General features: G+C 48.0%; 1 protein-coding gene across 4 annotated transcripts in view; it reads left to right on the forward strand.

Moving 5' to 3' along the window:
- Positions 1-15,065, forward strand: part of alms1 (ALMS1 centrosome and basal body associated protein) — a 55,090-nt gene extending 40,025 nt beyond the window's left edge. For 3 of the 4 annotated variants that reach the window (XM_071382217.1, XM_071382221.1, XM_071382218.1), the window contains 9 exons: positions 228-336; positions 3,755-3,967; positions 5,145-5,304; positions 5,448-5,610; positions 6,323-6,488; positions 8,876-8,933; positions 10,685-10,741; positions 12,848-12,947; positions 14,721-15,065. In XM_071382217.1, the coding sequence (XP_071238318.1) occupies positions 228-336; positions 3,755-3,967; positions 5,145-5,304; positions 5,448-5,610; positions 6,323-6,488; positions 8,876-8,933; positions 10,685-10,741; positions 12,848-12,947; positions 14,721-14,765 (1,071 nt within the window). In that variant the 3' untranslated portion in view covers positions 14,766-15,065. The remainder of the gene's footprint in view (positions 1-227; positions 337-3,754; positions 3,968-5,144; positions 5,305-5,447; positions 5,611-6,322; positions 6,489-8,875; positions 8,934-10,684; positions 10,742-12,847; positions 12,948-14,720) is intronic. The other variant, XM_071382219.1, reaches the window with a different exon arrangement.
- The last annotated feature ends 10,921 nt before the right edge of the window (positions 15,066-25,986 follow it).

Genomic DNA, 25,986 nt, shown 5'->3' on the forward strand with positions numbered 1-25,986 from the left:
GTCCTGGGGCTCTGTGGGGTCTGTTTGTGTACAGAGCCTCAGGACCAGCTTGCCTCTCTCTCCTCTCTCTCCTCTCTCCTTTCTCCTCTCGCTCTAATCTCCTCTCCTTCTCTCTCTCTCTCTACTCTTTCTGTTATAAAACTGTTTATTTTCTCAGGCTCTGTTCTCTACTGTATATTGAATGGTCTATAGTTTTGATATTGATCGGCTGTATTGTGGCTCCTCAGGTTCCAGCTGACTCTGCATCATCAACCAGCACCTACACCCTCCCCTCGCATCGTGGCCCCTCCCACTCCAAGAAGGCAGTCAGACATGTCAGCAAAGGCGTACAGGCAGGTCAGTAACCCAGTATGTTCTGAAAATAATATGTATGCTGAACAAAATAAGAAGCGCAACAATTTCAAATATTTTACTGAGTTACAGTGCATTCAGAAAGTGTTCTGACCCCTTGACACATTTTGTTTTACGTTACAGCCTTATTCTAAAATGGATTAAATAGTTTTTTTCCTCATCAACCTACACACAATACCCCATCATGACATCACAATACCCCATCATGACATCACAATACCCCATCATGACATCACAATACCCCATCATGACATCACAATACCCCACCATGACATCACAATACCCCACCATGACATCACAATACCCCACCATGACATCACAATACACCATAATGACAAAGCAAAAACTGGTTTTTAGAAATTTTCGCAAATGTATATAAAAAAATTAAAAAAAATTAAATCACATTTACATACGTATTCAGACCCTTTACTCAGTACTTTGTTAAAGCACCTTTGGCAGTGATTACAGCCTTGAGTCTACAGCTTGGCATTCAGGCCAAAGAGTTCAATCTTGGTTTCATCAGACCATAAAGGCCTGGTTGGTGGAGTGCTGCAGAGATGGTTGTCCTTCTGGAAAGTTCTCCCATCTCCACAGAGGAACTCTGGAGCTCTGTCAGAGTGACCATTGGGTTCACCTCCCTGACCAAGGCCCTTCTTCCCCAAATGCTCAGTTTGTCCGGGCGGCCAGCTCTAAGAGTCTTGGTGACTTCTTCCATTTAAGAATGATGGAGGCCACAGTGTTCTTGGGGACCTTCAATGCTGCAGAAATGTTTTGGTACCCTTCCCCAGATCTGTGCCTCGACACAATCCTGTCTCGGAGCTCTATGGACAATTCCTTTGACCTCATGGCTTGGTTTTTGCTCTGACATACACTGTCAACTGCATTTATCACATGTGGACAACTTGTTTGTGCTTTGTCATTAGCTTTGTCATTAGGGGGGGTTATTTAATAGATTTTTGAATAAGGCTGTAACTAAAGGGGGTCAATTTAAATATATTAATTAGGCCTTAATCTATGAATTTTACGTGACTGGGAATACAGACATACATCTGTTGGTCACAGATACACCTCTTATTAAGGATCTGACCCTTTTTTCAAATTTCACCTAAAATGACATACCCAAATCTAACTGCCTGTAGCTCAGGACCTGAAGCAAGGATATGCATATTATTGGTACCATTTAAAAGGAAACACTTTGAAGTATGTGGAAATGTGAAAAGAATGTAGGAGAATATAACACAATAGATCTGGTAAAGATAATACAAACACAAAAACATGCATTTTCTATTTTATAAGAGGCCATAATATAATATGGCAGTTTAGGCACAATTTAGATTTTGTCCACTAGATGGCAGCAGTGTGTGTGTAAAGTTTCAGATTGATCCAGTGAAGCTTTGCAATACTGGACAACATGTTGTATCAAGTCTGCCCAAATGTGCCGAATTGGTCAATTGATACATTTTCAAGTATAGAGAACTATAGAGAACATACATAAATGCTATGGTAATAAAAAATTAAAGTTTACACACTCCCAGAAATGTCATACATGATGGATCATTAGCTTTTACACATCAAGATGGCCGGGAGGGGTGGGTATGGAGCCAGAGACAGCAGTGGGGTCAAACTGTAGAACATAAAACTAGATTTTATCAAACAAAACCATGCTACATTTTTATCTCTGGGACCCTCAGGATGACACATCAGAGCCAGATTACTGAATGTAAGTACATTATTTACCTTCAGAGGTGAATGTATCAAACCAGTTGACGTGATACGTTTTTTGTTGTTGTGCACTCTCCTCAAACAATAGCATGGTATTTTTTTACTGTAATAGCTACTGTAAATTGGACAGTGCAGTTACAGTAACATGAATTTAAGCTTTCGGCCCGTATAAGACATGTCTATGTCCCGGAAAGTTTGCTGTTACTTACAACTGTCATGCTAATCACATTAGCGCACGTTAGCTCAACTGTCCCTTTGAGGTAAAAAAACAAAAAAAAGGTAGGGCCGTAGATCAGAAAACCAGTCAGTATCTGATGTGACCATCATTTGCCTCATGCAGAGTGACACATATCCTTTGCATAGAGTTCATCAGGCTGTTGATTGTGGCCTGTGGAATGTTGTCCCACTCCTCTTCAATGGCTGTGCGAAGTTGCTGGATATTGGCGGGAACTGGAACACGCTGTCATACACATTGATCCAGAGCATCCCAAACATGCTCAATGGGTGACATGTCTGGTGAGTATGCAGGCCATGGAAGAACTGGGACATTTTCAGCTTCCAGGAATTGTGTACAGATCCTTGCGACATGGGGCCGTGCATTATCATGCTGAAATATGAGGTGATGGCGGCGGATGAATGGCACGACAATGGGCCTCAGGATCTCGTCACGGTATCTCTGTGCGTTCAAATTGCCATCGATAAAATGTAATTGTGTTTGTTGTCCGTAGCTTATGCCTGCCCCATACCATAACCCCACCATGGGGCACTCTGTTCACAACGTTGACATCAGCAAACAGCCTGCTCTTTACGACGCCCTACACGCTGTCTGCCATCAGCCCAGTTGAAATCGGGACTCATTGTGAACAGCACAGTTCTCCAGCGTGCCAGTGGCCATCGAAGGTGAGCATTTGCTCACTGAAATCAGTTACGACGCTGAACTGCAGTCAGGGTCAAGACCCTGGTGAGGATGACGAACACGCAGATTAGCTTCCCTGAGACGGTTTCTGACAGTTTGTGCAGAAATTTTTCAGTTGTGAAAACCCAACATTTTTATCAGCTGTACGGATGGCTGGTCTCAGATGATCCTGCAGGTGAAGAAGCCGGATGTGGAGGTCCTGGGTTGGCGTGGTTATACATGGTCTGGGGTTGTGAGGCCGGTTGGACGTACTGCCAAATTCTCTAAAACATCATTGGAGGTGGCTTATCATAGAGAAATTAACATTCAAGTCTCTGGCAACAGCTCTGGTGGACATTCCTGCAGTCAGCATGCCAATTGAACGCTCCCTCAACTTGAGACATCTGTTGCATTGTGTTGTGTGACAAAACTGCACATTTTAGAGTGGCCTTTTATTGTCCCCAGCACAAGGTGCACCTGTGTAACTATCATGCAGTTTTATCAGCTTTTTGATTTGCCACACCTGTCTGGTGGATGGATTATTTTGACAAAGGAGAAATGCTCACTAACAGGGATGTAAACAAATTTGTGCAGAAAATTTGAGAGAAATAAGCTTTTTGTACGTATGGAACATTTCTGGGTTCTTTTATTTCAGCTCATGAAACATGTTTTACAACACTTTTACATGTTGTGTTTTATATTTTTTGTTAAGTGTATAAACATTGAGATGTGGCGGGAGTGGCTCTAATGTGGACACTCAACCATCTCTCACTCTCCTCTCCGCAGGGGACCTGGAGATTGTGAGTAACGGAACGCGTCGCCACACCCGTGACGTTGGCACAACGTTCCCCTCGCCAGGCTCAGCCAGGGGTGCCAGGGTGCTCCCCTCCTCACACTCTGGTAGCAAGAGGGGTAGAGCGGGGGACAGGAGCCCTCCTCCTAAAACCCAGAGGAAGAGGAAGATGAGCCAACCCTCTGCCAAGCCCTACTACCCTCAAGGTTTGGAGAAGTGACGTTTTACATTTAAACTCTGGAGCGATACAAATCAGGAACACAATACTAATACAATATTATTCAAAGACAGAAATGAGCAATGTGCAGCGGGGTTGGACTAGCCTCACTATTTGAAGCAGTCTTATAAGCAGAGTCCCCCCCCTCCATTTTGTCCTCAGAACAGCCTCAATTCGTCAGGGGCATGGACTCCACAAGGTGTCGAAAGCGTTTCCACAGGGATGCTGGCCCATGTTGACTCCAATGCTCCCCACAGTTGTGTCAAGTTGGCAGGATGTCCTTTGGGTGATTGAACATTCTTCATACACACAGGAAACTGTTGAGTGTTAAAAACCCAGCAGCGTTGCAGTTCTTGACACAAACCGGTACGCCTTTCACCTACTACCACATCCCATTCAAAGACACTTCAATCTTTTGTCTTGTCCATTCACCCTCGGAATGGCACACAGACACAATCCATGTCTCAATTGTCTCAAGGTTTAAAAATCCTTCTTTAACCTGACTCCTCCCCTTCATCTACACTGATTGAAGTGGATTTAACAGGTGACATCAATAAGGGATCATAGCTTTCATCTGTATTCACCTGGTCAGTCCATGTCATAGAAAGAGCAGGTGTTCATAATGTTTTGTAGACTCAGTGTAAATCTCCATGTATCGCTGTCTGATAAGAAGTGAGTACCATGCAGTCCTACCAACCTTATTGTTAGTGTCCGCCCTGAGATTGGAAGGTTATGAGTTCAATCCCTGGACGAGTCATACCAAAGACGGTAAAAATTGTGACCTGATGCGTCTCTGCTTGGCACTCGGCATTAAGGAGATAGTTTAGGGCACTCTGCATTAAGGAGATAGTTTAGGGCACTCGGCATTAAGGAGATAGTTTAGGGCACTCGGCATTAAGGAGATAGTTTAGGGCACTCGGCATTAAGGAGATAGTTTAGGGCACTCGGCATTAAGGAGATAGTTCAGGGTGTTTATTTTTACATCAAGCTGCCTCATGCTACAAAAACAGCTTTTGCTCCTATGAGCCATTCTGGCTACCTACTTTACGGACCATACTGTTTCCTACTTCCAGGTGTGTCGTCTTGTCTGTTTCCTACTTCCAGGTGTGTCGTCATGTCTGTTTCCTACTTCCAGGTGTGTCGTCATGTCTGTTTCCTACTTCCAGGTGTATCATGGCACATCCCTGCTGAGGACCTGAGAGCTGAGGGCAGGAAGGAGAACAATTCGGAGCAGCAGCCTCCCCAGGGCCCGGCCTGGTTTGAACCCTACAGCAGAACCACCCGGCCCTGGAGAGAACCGCTCAGACAGAGACAAATACAGGACAGGTCTGTCTAATCTTAATCTACTATTTGTTTAAAAATGTATTGTTTTTTTGTTTTTTTTCTCACTTGATTATTCTATTGTAGAGTTTAAGAACTTTGAACAGTTTTTTTGTTGTTGTTATAAGAACTGTGCTTTGATTTGTCAGGGAGAGACTGACAGACAGACTACAGACCAATCAGCTGGAGGCTGACCGGGACAGACCCAGTGTGAGGCAGCACATCAAGCACAGCATCATCACCCCTCCTGGGCCTCCTGGGCCTGAACCCACTGGCAACGCCCCCGCCGCTCTGGTCCGCATATCTCTCCAGGTCTGGTTCACTACTCTGTGTTCCGCTGTGTCTGTTACCTACGCGGTGTCTGTTGCCCCCGCTGTGTGTCTGTTGCCCCCGCTGTGTGTCTGTTGCCCCTGCTGTGTGTCTGTTGCCCCCGCTGTGTGTCTGTTGCCCACACTGTGTGTCTGTTGCCCCCGCTGTGTGTCTGTTGCCCCCGCTGTGTGTCTGTTGCCCCCGCTGTGTGTCTGTTGCCCCCGCTGTGTGTCTGTTGCCCCCGCTGTGTGTCTGTTGCCCACACTGTGTCTGTTTTCCCTGTTGTGTCTGTTGCCCCCGCTGTGTGTCTGTTGCCCACACTGTGTCTGTTTTCCCTGTTGTGTCTGTTGCCCCCGCTGTGTGTCTGTTGCCCCCGCTGTGTGTCTGTTGCCCACACTGTGTCTGTTTTCCCTGTTGTGTCTGTTGCCCCCGCTGTGTGTCTGTTGCCCCCGCTGTGTGTCTGTTGCCCACACTGTGTGTCTGTTGCCCCCGCTGTGTGTCTGTTGCCCCCCACTGTGTCTGTTGCCCCCCACTGTGTCTGTTGCCCACACTGTGTGTCTGTTGCCCCCGCTGTGTGTCTGTTGCCCACACTGTGTGTCTGTTGCCCACACTGTGTGTCTGTTGCCTACGTTGTTGGTCAAAGGTCAAACAAACTGCTCCTCTTCAACACTATAAAGCTGATCTGACACCTATTCCACATCTTCACCTCCTGTAGGAAGCTCTGGAGCTGCGTCGGCCTGAGTTTGTGTCTCGGTCTCGGGAGAGGGTGAAGCGTCTGGTGCTGCAGGTGGAGGAGAGGAAGCTACAGGTTGTCTTCAGCAGAGAGAGAAACGAGCTCTTCAACCAACCCAGAAGACCAGGGAGACTGTCCCAACCTGCAGGTACCAACCCTCCCCCTAGTCTCCCAACCTGCAGGTACCAACCCTCCCCCTAGTCTCCCAACCTGCAGATACCAACCCTCCCCCTAGTCTCCCAACCTGCAGGTACCAACCCTCCCCTAGTCTCCCAACCTGCAGGTACCAACCCTCCCCCTAGTCTCCCAACCTGCAGGTACCAACCCTCCCCTAGTCTCCCAACCTGCAGGTACCAACCCTCCCCCTAGTCTCCCAACCTGCAGGTACCAACCCTCCCCCTAGTCTCCCAACCTGCAGGTACCAACCCTCCCCCAGTCTCCCAACCTGCAGGTACCAACCCTCCCCCTAGTCTCCCAACCTGCAGGTACCAACCCTCCCCTAGTCTCCCAACCTGCAGGTACCAACCCTCCCCCAGTCTCCCAACCTGCAGGTACCAACCCTCCCCCTAGTCTCCCAACCTGCAGGTACCAACCCTCCCCCCCAGTACCTGCAGGTACCAACCCTCCCCCCAGTCTCCCAACCTGCAGGTACCAACCCTCCCCCTAGTCTCCCAACCTGCAGGTACCAACCCTACCAACCCTCCCCCAGTCTCCCAACCTGCAGGTACCAACCCTCCCCCAGTCTCCCAACCTGCAGGTACCAACCCTCCCCCAGTCTCCCAACCTGCAGGTACCAACCCTCCCCCAGTCTCCCAACCTGCAGGTACCAACCCTCCCCCTAGTCTCCCAACCTGCAGATACCAACCCTCCCCCTAGTCTCCCAACCTGCAGGTACCAACCCTCCCCTAGTCTCCCAACCTGCAGGTACCAACCCTCCCCCTAGTCTCCCAACCTGCAGGTACCAACCCTCCCCTAGTCTCCCAACCTGCAGGTACCAACCCTCCCCCTAGTCTCCCAACCTGCAGGTACCAACCCTCCCCCAGTCTCCCAACCTGCAGGTACCAACCCTCCCCCAGTCTCCCAACCTGCAGGTACCAACCCTCCCCCTAGTCTCCCAACCTGCAGGTACCAACCCTCCCCAGCCTCCCAACCTGCAGGTACCAACCCTCCCCCTAGTCTCCCAACCTGCAGGTACCAACCCTCCCCCTAGTCTCCCAACCTGCAGGTACCAACCCTCCCCTAGTCTCCCAACCTGCAGGTACCAACCCTCCCGCTAGTCTCCCAACCTGCAGGTACCAACCCTCCCGCTAGTCTCCCAACCTGCAGGTACCAACCCTCCCCCTAGTCTCCCAACCTGCAGGTACCAACCCTCCCCTAGTCTCCCAACCTGCAGGTACCAACCCTCCCCTAGTCTCCCAACCTGCAGGTACCAACCCTCCCCCTAGTCTCCCAACCTGCAGGTACCAACCCTCCCCTAGTCTCCCAACCTGCAGGTACCAACCCTCCCCCTAGTCTCCCAACCTGCAGGTACCAACCCTCCCCCAGTCTCCCAACCTGCAGATACCAACCCTCCCCCAGTCTCCCAACCTGCAGGTACCAACCCTCCCCCAGTCTCCCAACCTGCAGGTACCAACCCTCCCCCAGTCTCCCAACCTGCAGATACCAACCCTCCCCCAGTCTCCCAACCTGCAGGTACCAACCCTCCCCCTAGTCTCCCAACCTGCAGGTACCAACCCTCCCCCTAGTCTCCCAACCTGCAGGTACCAACCCTCCCCTAGTCTCCCAACCTGCAGGTACCAACCCTCCCCCTAGTCTCCCAACCTGCAGGTACCAACCCTCCCCCTAGTCTCCCAACCTGCAGGTACCAACCCTCCCCTAGTCTCCCAACCTGCAGGTACCAACCCTCCCCTAGTCTCCCAACCTGCAGGTACCAACCCTCCCCTAGTCTCCCAACCTGCAGATACCAACCCTCCCCCTAGTCTCCCAACCTGCAGGTACCAACCCTCCCCCTAGTCTCCCAACCTGCAGGTACCAACCCTCCCGCTAGTCTCCCAACCTGCAGGTACCAACCCTCCCCCTAGTCTCCCAACCTGCAGGTACCAACCCTCCCCTAGTCTCCCAACCTGCAGGTACCAACCCTCCCCTAGTCTCCCAACCTGCAGGTACCACCCCTCCCCCTAGTCTCCCAACCTGCAGGTACCAACCCTCCCCTAGTCTCCCAACCTGCAGGTACCAACCCTCCCCCAGTCTCCCAACCTGCAGGTACCAACCCTCCCCCAGTCTCCCAACCTGCAGGTACCAACCCTCCCCCTAGTCTCCCAACCTGCAGGTACCAACCCTCCCCTAGTCTCCCAACCTGCAGATACCAACCCTCCCCTAGTCTCCCAACCTGCAGATACCAACCCTCCCCTAGTCTCCCAACCTGCAGATAGCCTCAGTCTCCCAATCCTTCAGGCTTCTGTATCCACCAACTCAACAACTTACCACAATAGGTTTGTTAAACATGGCTGATTTTGTCCCGTCTTCTCTCCCAAGGCACAGCGGAGTTTCAACGAGCGGTTCCAAAGAAGGAGATGGTGCAGAGATCTAAACAGTAAGCCCGGATAGATGTTGACTTTAATCAGCTTGGCTTTTTACCATTAAACATTGTGCTTTTCATTTTGAATGAGGATATCTCACATTTTAATTATTATCAAGTGGAAATAAATGCAGGTTATTTTCCATAAACGTATCACATTGTGTTCGTTCCCCTTCCGTAACTCCTCCCCTCCTCTGTTTCCCTCTCGTAACCCCTCCCCTCTTCTGTTTCCCTCCCGTAACCCCTCCCCTCTTCTGTTTCCCTCTCGTAACCCCTCCCCCTCCCCTCTCTTCTGTTTCCCTCTCGTAACCCCTCCCCTCTTCTGTTTCCCTCTCGTAACCCCATCCCTCTCTTCTGTTTCCCTCTCGTAACCCCTCCCCTCTCCGCTGTTTCCCTCTCGTAACCCCTCCCCTCCGCTGTTTCCCTCTCGTAACCCCTCCCCTCTCTGCTGTTTCTCTCTCGTAACCCCTCCCCTCTTCTGTTTCCCTCTCGTAACCCCTCCCCTCTCTTCTGTTTCCCTCTCGTAACCCCTCCCCTCTCCGCTGTTTCCCTCTCGTAACCCCATCCCTCTCTTCTGTTTCCCTCTCGTAACCCCTCCCCTCTCCGCTGTTTCCCTCTCGTAACCCCTCCCCTCCGCTGTTTCCCTCTCGTAACCCCTCCCCTCTCTGCTGTTTCTCTCTCGTAACCCCTCCCCTCTTCTGTTTCCCTCTCGTAACCCCTCCCCTCTCTTCTGTTTCCCTCTCGTAACCCCTCCCCTCTCTTCTGTTTCCCTCTCGTAACCCCTCCCCTCTCTGCTGTTTCCCTCTCGTAACCCCATCCCTCTCTGCTGTTTCCCTCTCGTAACCCCTCCCCTCTTCTGTTTCCCTCTCGTAACCCCTCCCCTCTTCTGTTTCCCTCTCGTAACCCCTCCCCTCTTCTGTTTCCCTCTCGTAACCCCTCCCCTTTTCTGTTTCCCTCTCGTAACCCCTCCCCTCTTCTGTTTCCCTCTCGTAACCCCTCCCCTCTTCTGTTTCCCTCTCGTAACCCCTCCCCTCTTCTGTTTCCCTCTCGTAACCCCTCTCTCTGTTTCCCTCTCGTAACCCCTCCCCTCTTCTGTTTCTCTCTCGTAACCCCTCCCCTCTTCTGTTTCCCTCCCGTAACCCCATCCCTCTCTGCTGTTTCCCTCTCGTAACCCCTCCCTCTCTTCTGTTTCCCTCTCGTAACCCCTCCCCTCTTCTGTTTCCCTCCCGTAACCCCCCCCCCCACTACCCTCTTCTGTTTCCCTCCCGTAACCCCTCCCCTCTTCTGTTTCCCTCTCGTAACCCCTCCCCTCTTCTGTTTCCCTCCCGTAACCCCATCCCTCTCTTCTGTTTCCCTCTCGTAACCCCTCCCCTCTCCGCTGTTTCCCTCTCGTAACCCCTCCCCTCTTCTGTTTCCCTCTCGTAACCCCTCCCCTCTTCTGTTTCTTTCTCGTAACCCCTCCCCTCTTCTGTTTCTTTCTCGTAACCCCTCCCCTCTCTTCTGTTTCTTTCTCGTAACCCCTCCCCTCTTCTGTTTCCCTCCCGTAACCCCTCCCCTCTCTTCTGTTTCCCTCCCGTAACCCCTCCCCTCTTCTGTTTCCCTCCCGTAACCCCTCCCCTCTTCTGTTTCCCTCTCGTAACCCCTCCCCTCTTCTGTTTCCCTCTCGTAACCCCTCCCCTCTTCTGTTTCTTTCTCGTAACCCCTCCCCTCTCTTCTGTTTCTTTCTCGTATCCCACCTCTCCGCTGTTCCCCTCTTGTGCTATCAGACGGTCAGGTCAGGAACAGGAAGCAGACACTAACAACAGGGGGGCCAGGAGGAGGAGGTAGGTTACACAACATAGATAACCCTCCCCCTGTGCTGTCAGACAGGAACAAGAAGCAGACTCTAACACTGAGACCAGACAGGAGGGACACAGCTGACGCTTAAACCAACTATCCAAAACCTAAAACTGACCCTTAACCTAATGTTGATATGTTCTGGGGCGTCATGCGTGTCCTTATAGCCTTTACTAGACAGAGGAGGAGGTAAGTCACAGGTCAGACAGATCAAAGTTCCCACAGCATACATAGATAACCTGGTTCAAAAAGCTGGTTCACCAGCAATGTGTCTTATCCTGCCATGGATTAACCAGGAGCCTATCCATAAACGTTTCCGAATGGTCTACTCGACTCGTCAGGATTTTGCCGTCATGCTTCTGCATTATCCACAGTTCACATAGGCCTCCCTGCAGTGCATACTGCAGTATTCACAGTTCGTACAGGCCTACATGCAGTGCATACTGCAGTATTCACAGTTCACATAGGCCTCCCTGCAGTGCATACTGCAGTATCCACAGTTCACATAGGCCTACCTGCAGTGCATACTGCAGTATTCACAGTTCGTACAGGCCTCCTTGCAGTGCATACTGAGCCTATATGCAAAGACATGTAGTCCTCAAGACAATGTTTACTGTCGACACTCCAAACATTTTGACTGTTGTCAGTACTCGTTACTGTATGTGCTATTTAGTAAACTGTAGGATCGATCCACGATAAACTAGAATATTCCGTGCCCCTAGCTCAACACAAAGACCGTCAAAAACCTGCAGAACTGGAGACACACGTTGATTGGCCAAGCCCTCGTCACATTCAATTTATTTATTAATCAACATCCAGCCGTTTCGCCCCACCGCCTCCAGCTATTGAACATAGCAGAAGTATTTCTGACACACCCCTGGATCTACAGTGTATTTGGGAAAGTATTCAGACCCCTTGACTATTTCCACATTTTGTTACGTTACAGACTTATTCCAAAATGGATTAAATAAATAAAACATCCTCAGCGATCTACACACAATACCCCATAATGACAAAGCGAAAACAGTTTTTTATTTTTAATATACACATACCTTATTTACATAAGTATTCAGACCCTTTGCTATGAGACTTGAAATTGAGCTCAAGTGGATCCTGTTTCCATTGATCATCCTTGAGATGTTTCTACAACTTGATTGGAGTCCACCTTTGGTATTATCCAAATGATTGGACATGATTTGGATAGGCACATACCTGTCTATATAAAGGTCCCACAGTTGACAGTGTATTTCAGAGCAAAAACAAAGCCATAAGGTCAAAGGAATTGTCCGTAGAGCTCAGAGACAGGATTGTGTCGAGGCACAGATCTGGGGAAGGGTACCAAAACCATTTCTGCAGCATTGAAGGTCCCCAAGAACACAGTGGCCTCCATCATTGTTAATTGGAAGAAGTTTGGAACCACCAAGACTCTTCTTAGAGCTGGCCTCCCGGCCAAACTGAGCAATCGGGAGAGAAGGGCCTTGGTCAGGGAGGTTACCAAGAACCCAATGGTCACTCTGATAGAGATCCAGAGTTCCTCAGTGGAGATGGGAACTCCAGCGCTAAGACTTGACTTAGCCTTGACTTAGCCTTGACTTAGCCTTGACTTAGCCTTGACTTGGCCTTGCCTTGGCCTTGCCTTGGCCTTGACTTGGCTTTGCCTTGGCTTTGCCTTGGCCTTGCCTTGGCCTTGCCTTGGCCTTGCCTTGGCCTTGACTTGGCCTTGACTTGGCCTTGCCTTGGGTTTGTTCAAATAGAGCCAAGGAGTGCTGCTGGAAAAATCAAGAGTTGCTGATGGTCAGAATAGAATTATAATATACTGGACAACCTAATGATTCATACTCATGATTATATCTGGACAGGTCATGTTTTATCTATCTCACCGTATCCCCCTCTCTCCCCTGTCATCTCTCCTCCCATCTCTCTCTTCCCCTCCTCTCTCTCCCATAATCTCTCCTCCCCCTCTCTCCCCTGTCATCTCTCCTCCTCCTCCTCTCATCTCTCCTCCCCCCTCTCCACTCTCCCCTGTCATCTCTCCTCCCCCTCTCATCTCTCTCTTCCCCTCCTCTCTCTCTCTCATCCTCTCTCCCCATCAGGATGTATGAGCAGCTGCCAGAGGTGCAGAGAAGGAGAGAGGAGGAGAAGAGGAGAGAGGAGTACCGCTCTTACAGACTCAACGCTCAGCTCTACAACAAGGTAGTAGGCTGTTCAAACCCACAACTCTACTGCATGGGTCCTGGTCAACAGTAGTGTACTATATAGGGCCCTGGTCATCAGTAGTGTACTATATAGGGAATAGGGTCCTGGTCAACAGTAGAGTACTATATAGGGAATAGGGTCCTGGTCAACAGTAGTGTACTATATAGGGAATAGGGCCCTGGTCAACAGTAGTGCACTATATAGGGAATAGGGCCCTGGTCAACAGTAGTGTACTATATAGGGAATAGGGCCCTGGTCAACAGTAGTGTACTATATAGGGAATAGGGTCCTGGTCAACAGTAGTGCACTATATAGGGAATAGGGCCCTGGTCAACAGTAGTGTACTATATAGGGAATAGGGCCCTGGTCAACAGTAGTGTACTATATAGGGAATAGGGCCCTGGTCAACAGTAGTGCACTATATAGGGAATAGGGCCCTGGTCAACAGTAGTGTACTATATAGGGAATAGGGTCCTGGTCTACAGTAGTGTACTATATAGGGAATAGGGCCCTGGTCAACAGTAGAGTACTATATAGGGAATAGGGTCCTGCAGCAGCATTAGTATATTGTTTGTATCGAAGTTAATATTATGTACATATTATGTATCCATGTTTTTTTTTTATTTTTTTATTTTACCGTTATTTAACCAGGTAAGTTGACTGAGAACACGTTCTCATTTGCAGCAACGACCTGGGGACAGTTACAGGGGAGAGGAGGGGGATGAATGAGCCAATTGTAAACTGTAAACTGGGGATTATTAGGTGACCGTGATGGTTGAGGGCCAGATTGGGAATTTAGCCAGGACACCGGGGTTAACACCCCTACTCTTACGATAAGTGCCATGGGATCTTTAATGACCTCAGAGAGTCAGGACACCCGTTTAACGTCCCATCCGAAAGACGGCACCCTACACAGAGCAGTGTCCCCAATCACTGCCCTGGGGCATTGGGATCTTTGTTTAGACCAGAGGAAAGAGTGCCTCCTACTGGCCCTCCAACACCACTTCCAGCAGCACCTGGTCTCCCATCCAGGGACTGACCAGGACCAACCCTGCTTAGCTTCAGAAGCAAGCCAGCAGTGGTATGCAGGGTGGTATGCTGCTGGCAAACTAGTATAGAATGTATTTTACATTCTTTAGGAGTTTCTTTAGTGTGAATTAATCAGCCGTAGTGAATTAATCAACTCTAGTGAATGAATCAACCGTAGTGAATGAATCAACCGTAGTGAATGAATCAACCGTAGTGAATGAATCAACCGTAGTGAATGAATCAACTGTAGTGAATGAATCAACCGTAGTGAATGAATCAACCGTAGTGAATGAATCAGCCGTAGTGAATGAATCAACCGTAGTGAATGAATCAACCGTAGTGAATGAATCAACCGTAGTGAATGAATCAACCGTAGTGAATGAATCAACCGTAGTGAATGAATCAGCCGTAGTGAATGAATCAGCTGTAGTGAATGAATTAACCGTAGTGAATGAATCAACTGTAGTGAATGAATCAACCGTAGTGAATGAATCAACCGTAGTGAATGAATCAACCGTAGTGAATGAATCAACCGTAGTGAATGAATCAACCGTAGTGAATGAATCAACTCTAGTGAATGAATCAACTCTAGTGAATGAATCAACTCTAGTGAATGAATCAACTCTAGTGAATGAATTAACCGTAGTGAATGAATCAACCGTAGTGAATGAATCAACTGTAGTGAATGAATCAACCGTAGTGAATGAATCAACCGTAGTGATTGAATCCTTTGTGTTGCAGAGAATCACCAACAGAGTCCTGGGCAGACAAACGCCCTGGCAGTGAGCGCCACACAGAGGAGGTCTTTTACCCTGTATTACATGTACGTGTGCTGTGAATAAAAGGAGTTCAATCGTTTACAATTTTTTTTTACATTTTATTCCGATCTGCTGCAAGCTTACATTTTGTTCACGTTTAACACATTATGAAGTGAAAAGTAAATAATTAGTCTGTTTCTGTCTGTTTCTGAAGAGACAAGGGTCATAATTGGTGTGGCTTTAGTCCTACCAGTTGAATGTGTATTTAAATACTTTGGATTATAGTTTTTATGACCATAATATAAATAAACATGCTTTCTACACTCTAGCTGCTGTCTGTTTGTCCCAACCTTGTGTTAGGCAGAAAGCAGTTCTCCTCACTCCGAGACACTATAAAGGACAACCACACAGCTCCAACAGTTACCACAGCTCTGTTAACAATTACTACAAAAAAACTGTTTTTACTTTGTCATTATGGGGTATTGTGATGTCATGATGGGGTATTGTGATGTCATTATGGGGTATTGTGATGTCATTATGGGGTATTGTGTGTAGATTGATGAGGGGGGAAAAAAACAAGGCTGTAACATAACAAAATGTGGAAAAGGTCAAGGGGTCTGAAAACTTTCTGAAGTTAAAGTTACCAAGGCCCGGTTCCCCAAAGCAATAAAGCTCAGTAAGGATCGTATGGTTCTAAGAAAGAACTCAATCCTTAAGATGCTTCTGGAAAACTGGGCTCAGGTTGTTAGTAGGGCTGCACGATATTGGCAAAAAATCTAAATGTGATTTTTCAACCAAATATTGCGATTTGACTTGAAATATACACTGACTATACCAAACATTAGGAACACCTTCCCCCTTTGCCCTCAGAACAGCCTCAATTCATCGGGGCATGGACTCTACAAGGTGTCGAAAGCGTTCCACAGGGATGCTGGCCCATGTTGACTCCAATGCTTCCCAGAGTTGTCAAGTTGGCTGGATGTCCTTTGGGTGGTGGACTATTCTTGATGCCCGCTGGAAACTGTTGCGAGTGAGTAACCTAGTAGCTTTGCAGTTCTTGACACAAACAGGTGCACCTGGCACCGACTAGCATTCAAAGGCACTTAAATCTTTTGTCTGGGCCATTCACCCAATGAATTGTACATATACACAATCCATGTTTCAATTGTCTCAAGGCTTAAAAATCCTCCTTTAACCACCTGTCTCCTCCCCTTCATCTACACTGATCGAAGTGGATTTAACAAGTGACATCAATAAGGGATCATAGCTTTCACCTGGATTCACCTGGTCAGTCTATGTCATGGAAAGTGTAGGTGTTCCTAATGTTTTGTACACTGTGTGTGTTTGTGTCCCTGTATGCTCTTCCTTCCTGCCACCACAAGCTGTCAGTCTCCTGTTGAGAAGTGTAGAGTGTCATGTTCACCACAAGGTGTCAGTCTCCTGTTGAGAAGTGTAGAGTGTCATGTTCACCACAAGGTGTCAGTCTCCTGTTGAGAAGTGTAGTGTCATGTTCACCACAAGGTGTCAGTCTTCTGTTGAGAAGTGTAGTGTGTCATGTTCACCACAAGGTGTCAGTCTTCTGTTGAGAAGTGTAGAGTGTCATGTTCACCACAAGCTGTCAGTCTTCTGTTGAGAAGTGTAGAGTGTCATGTTCACCACAAGCTGTCAGTCTTCTGTTGAGAAGTGTAGAGTGTCATGTTCACCACAAGCTGTCAGTCTCCTGTTGAGAAGTGTAGAGTGTCATGTTCACCACAAGGTGTCAGTCTCCTGTTGAGAAGTGTAGTGTCATGTTCACCACAAGGTGTCAGTCTCCTGTTGAGAAGGCTATGTCATGGAAAAGTTGTGTGTGTATGTCATGTGACAAAGTTAAATGGCGCCGACAGAGGGCTGCCTTGCTTCTTGTTTTTAGGAAACTTTTGCAGGATTTGAGTTTTTTTCTGTATTATTTCTTACATTGTTAGGCCAGAATTTTTTTGGTGTTATTACATATAGCCGGAGGAACTATTTGGATATCAGAGAGGCGGTAACTCACCAGCACTACCAGGAATGCGACTTTCCCGAAGCGGATCCTTTGTTCGCACCTCCCATCAGGGCGATTTGAACTGATTCCAGAAGCCGACCCAAAACAACGCCGGCGAAGGAGAGATACTCGGAGCGGTCTTCTAGTTCGAAATAGGAGGAGCGCACACCACCCACCGCTTCCGAGTATATTACTCGCAAATGTTCAGCCTCTGGATAATAAAGTTGACGAGCTCAGGGCGAGGACTTCTTTCCAGCGAGACATCAGGGATTGTAATATACTCTGTTTCACGGAAACGAGGCCCTGTGTCTGAACCCCACCCTATGCAACTGGGTCCTGGACTTCCTGACGGGCCGCCCCCCAAGTGGTGAAGGTAGGAAACAACACCTCCACTTCGCTGATCCTCAACACTGGGGCCCCACAAGGGTGTATGCTCAGCCCCCTCCTGTACTCCCTGTTCACCCATGACTGCCACGCCTCCAACTCAATCATCAAGTTTGCAGACGACACAACAATGACGAGACAGTCTACAGGGAGGAGGTGAGGGCCCTAAGAGTGTGGTGCCAGGAAAATAACCTCTCCCTCAACGTCAACAAAACAAAGGATATGATCGTGGACTTCAGGAAACAGCAGAGGGAGCCCCCCCCCCCCCCCCTATCCACATCAACGAAACAGCAGTGGAGAAGGTAGAAAGCTTCAAGTTCCTCGACGTACACATCACTGACAAACTGAAATGGTCCACAACAGAGCTTCTTCAACCTCAGGAGGCTGAATAAATTTGGCTTGGCACCTTAAAACCCTCACAAACTTTTACAGATGCTCAATTGAAAGCATCCTATCTGGCTGTATCACCATTTGGTTTGGCAACTGCACCGCCCGCAACCGCAGGCCTCTCCAGAGGGTGGTGTGGTCTGCCCAACGCATCAACGGGGGCAAATTACCTGCCCTCCAGGACACCTACACCACCTGATGTCACAGGAAGGCCATAAAGATCATCAAGGACAACAACCACCCGAGCCACTGCCTGTTCATCCCGCTATCATCCAGAAGGCGAGGTCAGTACAGGTGCATCAAAGCTGGGACCGAGAGACTGAAAAACAGCTTCTATCTCAAGGCCATCAGACTGTTAAATAGCCACCACTAACACATAGAGGCTGCTGCCTACATACACACTTGAAATCACTGTCCACTTTAGTAAACGGAACACTAGTCACTTTAATAGTGTTTACATATTTTGCATTACTCATCTCATATGTAGATACTGTATTCTATTCTACTGTATCTTAGTCTATGGCGCTCTGACATTGCACATCCATATATTTATATATTCTTAATTACATTCCTTTACTTAGATTTGTATGTATTGGGTATATGTTGTGAAATTGTTAGATATTACTTGTTAGATATTACCGCACAGTCGGAGCTAGAAACACAAGCATTTCGCTACACCCGCAATAACATCTGCTAAACGCGCGTATGTGACCAATAAAGTTTTATTTGATTTGAAAGAGCAGGTGTTCTTAATGTTTTGTATACTCAGTGTAGGTCAAAAACATTTGGTTTGAACTGTTGGAATCAGATAAACAGAATGACTATTCTAATTCTATGGTTGGTGTTGTTGGCATGACAACAAATTAAAAAGCCAGGAGTTATGACAGGCTAGGAACCAAAGTGTTGGTCAGTGTTTCCAAGGGGACCTTAATCACATGCCGTTATACAAATAACATGCTGATCTACACCACCACTGGTACAACCTGTATAAGTGCTAACTTCGGCTATGCCCTAGCTAGTACATTTAGCTAGCCAGCAACCTAGTTAGCGATTTAACATTAAAGATTAGCATTATTGTAACGAGGCACATGCTAGCGGACTAAACTCCACCCCACGGGTGAAGGTAGTTTGATGAATTTCGACCACCGACTGTTTCCTTGTTGAGATTCAATTGGCACGTGTACATTTGCCATCTTAGAGCAACAGCAATGAGAAAACAGTCGGTGGTTTGATTTGGCCTTTCTAGGGAGTTTTTTCCTAGCCACCGTGCTTCTACACCTGCATTGCTTGCTGTTTGGGGTTTTAGGCTGGGTTTCTGTACAGCACTTCGAGATATTAGCTGATGTACGAAGGGCTATATAAAATACATTTGTTTTGATTAACGTTTTTAGAAAGAGTATGGATTTTAGCAAACAAAGAAAGGCACACAACTACAGAGGACAAACATACTGTTGGTACAAGTTGGGGCGTTTTTCATAATTATATATTTTTTTACGTATTGACCTTGGACGAATCGATGTAGTCAGAGGTAGATTCCACGAAGCCTCGTCTCTGGCTCCATTCCTTTGGTGAAATTCTTTAGAAACTTTCTTCACCGTGGAGTTTAGTCCGCTGGGCTTCCGTAGACCGGCTAAGGGCCCTGTTCAATCTGGATCGCTGAAGTGTTACCGATTTGCATGATGAGAAATGGAAAGATAATTTCCCATTGAGCCGACATATACAGCAACAGTGTTTTAGCGTAAATGCAGTCTCCGCTAACGCGGGAACATTGCCTGTAACGGTGATGTTGTGGTATATTAACCCAAATTGGTTATGATGGTACGCCCTGACTTTAGTTATATTTGTTTTCTTTATTTTTTGGTTAGGTCAGGGTGTGACAAGGGTGGTTTGTTTAGTTTTTGTCTTGTCTAGGGTTTTTGTTTATCTATGGGGATTTTGTATGGTCTAGGGGTATGTAGGTTTATGGTGGCCTGAATTGGTTCCCAATCAGAGACAGCTGTTACTCCTTGTCTCTGATTGGGGAGCCTATTTAGGTTGCCATTTTCCATGTTGGTTTTGTGGGTAGTTGTTTTCTGTTTTGTGTTGCTGCACCTTACAGGACTGGTTTGTTTTCGTTTCACTCTCTTTGTTATTTTGTTTAGTGTTCTGTTAATAAATATAACATAAACACTTACCACGCTGCGCATTGGTCCGACTACTCTTCATCCGACGACAAAAATCATTACAGAAATGTAAATTCTGAAATGTATAATAACCTGAAATATGAAAACTGTGGGATAAAAAACTTTAGGCTTACTACAGACAGACAGACATTATCTACAGACAGACAGCATCCGTCTCCTTACAGCGGATAGGCTTACTACAGACAGAAGACTTCTCCTACAGCGGTGTCATGACTGTCCTTGGGTGAGTATCCCCCCCCTCGCTCTCTCCACAGTTTTATGACTTAACGACAGTTCGCAAATTCCTGGAAGGGACTCTCTCCCCCTTTGGACATGCAGTATTGAGGGAGAGAGAGAACAAAGAGAGACTTGGTCAAACTCCTAATCCCCAAAATGTGAGAATTAAACAATATTTCTTGTTTTGAAAATGTGAGAATGGTCAGGGACAGTTACGACGAGTGTGTTTCATTTGGTGAACTCATGAGGGACAGGAAACACGCATAACTGTATCTCTTAAAGTGTACATTTCCCAGCTGTCAGGTTTACATCTAAATATTGTGAAACGTATGTGACATAAACATGAAATTATTTGTGAAAAGATGTAATGTGATGTTAACCTTCTAAATGAGAGTGTGGATTTTCATATAAAGATGAACTAGTCAGTGGCCACACCCCTGTGAGCCCAGACATCTCATTAGGCGTCATAGAACCGCCCCTTCGTCCACAGAGTATAAAGCACCATCCTACACAATATACATTAAATCAGAGAACGTCCGGGACAGAGTCCCCACGTTGGAATGGCTACAATTCTAAAGGCCACAGATGTAGTTTTGGCTACACGGCTGAAAATGGTTCAACTCTGAGACTATCGATTCACTACAGAAGGAACAAATTGTAGACGACACGAATTACTAGTCTGCAGCTAGAAATTACGTAAACCTAAAAAGAGAATACCGACAACCGCCGAAGCATCTATTCTATGAGAACATTTCCAAATGATACTCTGAAGTAACCATACTAACCACCTACAACCAACATTTTTTTGTAAATTGCATAGAAAAATGATTGAAGCATAAACCACTTAATCAGTTCACTTGGTTGAGGCAGGGAACGGTAGGAGGTTTTTCAAAAAGCAGCAGTAACAGCAGCCTGGAAATAAAGTAACCATACTAACCACTTACAACCACGAAAGACATTGTGACTTCGGGGGAAAGTTAACCAGAGACTCTGATGAACTCTACAGGACGATCGAGTGTTTTCAACGGAGAGACAACGACATCCAAGCGTAAATATTGTGGTATCCCAGGAGGTCTACCCCGGGGGATGGTAAAAGAGGGGAGGTACGTGAGGCGACGTTGGCTCCCTCTGCTGGGAATACGGGAGCTGGGCACCCCGACACGGACAGCTCTAAGTGGAGGTAATTAGAGGAAAGTGCCAACCAGCCGGGAGGCCAAATAAAAGGAGCACAGTGACACCAAGCGAGAGAGAACGGAGAGAGACAGACACCAAGCGAAAGGAGAGAACGGGGAGAGACAGACACCAAGCGAAAGGAGAGAACGGAGAGAGACAGACACCAAGCGAAAGGAGAGAACGGGGAGAGACAGACACCAAGCGAAAGGAGAGAACGGAGAGAGACCGACACCAAGCGAAAGGAGAGAACGGGGAGAGACAGACACCAAGCGAAAGGAGAGAACGGGGAGAGACGGACACCAAGCGAAAGGAGAGAACGGAGAGAGACAGACACCAAGCGAAAGGAGAGAACGGGGAGAGACAGACACCAAGCGAAAGGAGAGAACGGGGAGAGACAGACACCAAGCGAAAGGAGAGAACGGGGAGAGACAGACACCAAGCGAAAGGAGAGAACGGGGAGAGACAGACACCAAGCGAAAGGAGAGAACGGAGAGAGACAGACACCAAGCGAAAGGAGAGAACGGGGAGAGACAGACACCAAGCGAAAGGAGAGAACGGGGAGAGACAGACACCAAGCGAAAGGAGAGAAGGGAGAGAGACAGACACCAAGCGAAAGGAGAGAACGGGGAGAGACAGACACCAAGCGAAAGGAGAGAACGGAGAGAGACCGACACCAAGCGAAAGGAGAGAACGGGGAGAGACAGACACCAAGCGAAAGGAGAGAACGGGGAGAGACGGACACCAAGCGAAAGGAGAGAACGGAGAGAGACGGACACCAAACGAAAGGAGAGAACGGGGAGAGACAGACACCAAGCGAAAGGAGAGAACGGAGAGAGACAGACACCAAGCGAAAGGAGAGAACGGGGAGAGACAGACACCAAGCGAAAGGAGAGAACGGAGAGAGACCGACACCAAGCGAAAGGAGAGAACGGGGAGAGACAGACACCAAGCGAAAGGAGAGAACGGGGAGAGACGGACACCAAGCGAAAGGAGAGAACGGAGAGAGACGGACACCAAACGAAAGGAGAGAACGGGGAGAGACAGACACCAAGCGAAAGGAGAGAACGGAGAGAGACAGACACCAAGCGAAAGGAGAGAACGGGGAGAGACAGACACCAAGCGAAAGGAGAGAACGGGGAGAGACAGACACCAAGCGAAAGGAGAGAACGGGGAGAGACAGACACCAAGCGAAAGGAGAGAACGGAGAGAGACAGACACCAAGCGAAAGGAGAGAACGGGGAGAGACAGACACCAAGCGAAAGGAGAGAACGCGGAGAGACGGACACCAAGCGAAAGGAGAGAACGGAGAGAGACAGACACCAAACGAAAGGAGAGAACGGGGAGAGACAGACACCAAGCGAAAGGAGAGAACGGAGAGAGACAGACACCAAGCGAAAGGAGAGAACGGGGAGAGACAGACACCAAACGAAAGGAGAGAACGGAGAGAGACAGACACCAAACGAAAGGAGAGAACGGGGAGAGACAGACACCAAACGAAAGGAGAGAACGGAGAGAGACAGACACCAAGCGAAAGGAGAGAACGGAGAGAGACAGACACCAAACGAAAGGAGAGAACGGGGAGAGACAGACACCAAGCGAAAGGAGAGAACGGAGAGAGACAGACACCAAGCGAAAGGAGAGAACGGGGAGAGACCGACACCAAGCGAAAGGAGAGAACGGGGAGAGACAGACACCAAGCGAAAGGAGAGAACGGAGAGAGACAGACACCAAGCGAAAGGAGAGAACGGGGAGAGACAGACACCAAGCGAAAGGAGAGAACGGAGAGAGACAGACACCAAGCGAAAGGAGAGAACGGGGAGAGACCGACACCAAGCGAAAGGAGAGAACGGAGAGAGACAGACACCAAGCGAAAGGAGAGAACGGGGAGAGACAGACACCAAGCGAAAGGAGAGAACGGGGAGAGACAGACACCAAGCGAAAGGAGAGAACGGAGAGAGACAGACACCAAGCGAAAGGAGAGAACGGGGAGAGACAGACACCAAGCGAAAGGAGAGAACGGGGAGAGACAGACACCAAGCGAAAGGAGAGAACGGAGAGAGACAGACACCAAGCGAAAGGAGAGAACGGGGAGAGACAGACACCAAGCGAAAGGAGAGAACGGAGAGAGACCGACACCAAGCGAAAGGAGAGAACGGGGAGAGACAGACACCAAGCGAAAGGAGAGAACGGGGAGAGACAGACACCAAGCGAAAGGAGAGAACGGAGAGAGACAGACACCAAGCGAAAGGAGAGAACGGGGAGAGACAGACACCAAGCGAAAGGAGAGAACGGAGAGAGACCGACACCAAGCGAAAGGAGAGAACGGGGAGAGACAGACACCAAGCGAAAGGAGAGAACGGGGAGAGACGGACACCAAGCGAAAGGAGAGAACGGAGAGAGACAGACACCAAACGAAAGGAGAGAACGGGGAGAGACAGACACCAAACGAAAGGAGAGAACGGGGAGAGACAGACACCAAGCTAAAGGAGAGAACGGAGAGAGACAGACACCAAGCGAAAGGAGAGAACGGAGAGAGACAGACACCAAACGAAAGGAGAGAACGGAGAGAGACAGACACCAAACGAAAGGAGAGAACGGGGAGAGACAGACACCAAGCGAAAGGAGAGAACGGAGAGAGACAGACACCAAGCGAAAGGAGAGAACGGAGAGAGACAGACACCAAACGAAAGGAGAGAACGGGGAGAGACAGACACCAAGCGAAAGGAGAGAACGGAGAGAGACAGACACCAAGCGAAAGGAGAGAACGGGGAGAGACAGACACCAAGCGAAAGGAGAGAACGGGGAGAGACAGACACCAAGCGAAAGGAGAGAACGGAGAGAGACAGACACCAAGCGAAAGGAGAGAACGGGGAGAGACAGACACCAAGCGAAAGGAGAGAACGGAGAGAGACAGACACCAAGCGAAAGGAGAGAACGGGGAGAGACCGACACCAAGCGAAAGGAGAGAAGGACCGAGCCAAACCTCAGTGATTTTCTTTCTGTTTATTTTCTGTCTTAGTAAAGTTGTTTTTGTGGACTAAAACCTCCCTGTGTCTGTGTCAATCTCTGCACGCTCAACCCAACACCCCACGGTTGTAACGGTAGTCTTCGTCCTCCTCGTCTGAGGAGTAAGAAATGTCGGACCAATACGCAGCGTGGTGAGTATTCATATTTATTCGAATACTTTAAATAAAGAACAAAACAATAAACAGACGAAATAAACGAAGACGCAACAGTCCCGAAATAGTGAACACTAAAACACACCAACAGGAACAATCACCCACAAACCACAATACAAAACAGGCTACCTAAATATGGCTCCCAATCAGAGACAACGACAAACACCTGCCTCTGATTGAGAACCATATCAGGCCAAACACATAGAAATAGACAAACTAGACAAACAACATAGAATGCCCACTCAGATCACACCCTGACCAAACAAAACATAGAAACATATACAGCAAACTATGGTCAGGGCGTGACAACGGTTTACCACAATATGTACATTGCAATTTCTTTCAGAATGAGCGGCCGTTCATGTGCAAAGTATTAGCATGTCCATGAGTACAATTATCCACTGTGTGTAGTGAATCCATTTAGTCTTTCCCGCTCTTTCTCAGTCCCCACCCCTTTCCTTTGTCTACCAAGCAGTCATATCGGTTTCGTCCGCTGGGGACATTTTCTTTGTATCATGTTAGTAACCAATATCTACTGTTTGTTTGTTATGTAATTCTTTGTGATTATTTAGTTAGTTAGTAAATACATAAATAAGCCAATTTGTATATATTGCTGATACATTATGGAAACTAGAGTTGGTGCAGATCCAAGGGTTTGTGATGTTCAGTAACGATAACTGATGCGGTAACAATTAATCATCATTAATTGATCGGATATTAAAATATCTGAAGAGTTATGTTCAGGAAATTATAACTCTAAACATTTTCCCGTGGTGCCCCGACTTCCTAGTTAATTAATGTTTACATGATTAGTTTAATCACGTAATAATTAAACCTAGAGAATTGATTTGATAATATACAGTCTTCACGTTTAATGATAGTCCAGACATGACCGCGGATAGGCTTACTACCAGATGCTGACGAACATCTACAGACAGACAGACAGCATGGCATTCCTTCTCCTACAGCTTATTTATTGTTCAGATGGTTACAGTGCAGTAATAGTGGCTAGAGCTGTTACATTACGGTGGTGGAATTCTGGTGACTTTCCCCAAATTCTTAGGTTTTACAGAAATCACGGTTTGAGGATTCCTGGATTTCCTGCTTATTTCTGTCAGATAACGTGAATCTTCCAATCGGGATTTCTGGGAATTTGGGGAAAGTTACCGTAATTTAGCAACCCTACACAGCAGTAATAGTAACAGCACTGAGAGGGACATGTTACAGTGGAGACACGGGGCTCTGGGTTACAGTGGAGACACGGGGCTCTGTGTTACAGTGGAGACACGGGGCTCTGGGTTACAGTGGAGACACAGGGCTCTGGGTTCCAGTGGAGACACAGGGCTCTGGGTTCCAGTGGAGACACGGGGCTCTGGGTTACAGTGGAGACACAGGGCTCTGGGTTCCAGTGGAGACACGGGGCTCTGGGTTACAGTGGAGACACGGGGCTCTGGGTTACAGTGGAGACACGGGGCTCTGGGTTACAGTGGAGACACAGGGCTCTGGGTTCCAGTGGAGACACGGGGCTCTGGGTTACAGTGGAGACACAGGGCTCTGGAAAATTCCATCAGTCGCACACAAATAAAGGTTACAAGCTTTTCGCTACACCCGCAATAACATCTGCTAAATATGTGTATGTGACCAATAAAAATTGATTTGATTTGTAATACCTTTTGGGGCATAGAGCACAATGATAGAGGCCAGCGA

This window comes from Salvelinus alpinus, chromosome 34, assembly GCF_045679555.1.
Source record: "Salvelinus alpinus chromosome 34, SLU_Salpinus.1, whole genome shotgun sequence".
NCBI lineage: Eukaryota > Metazoa > Chordata > Actinopteri > Salmoniformes > Salmonidae > Salvelinus > Salvelinus alpinus.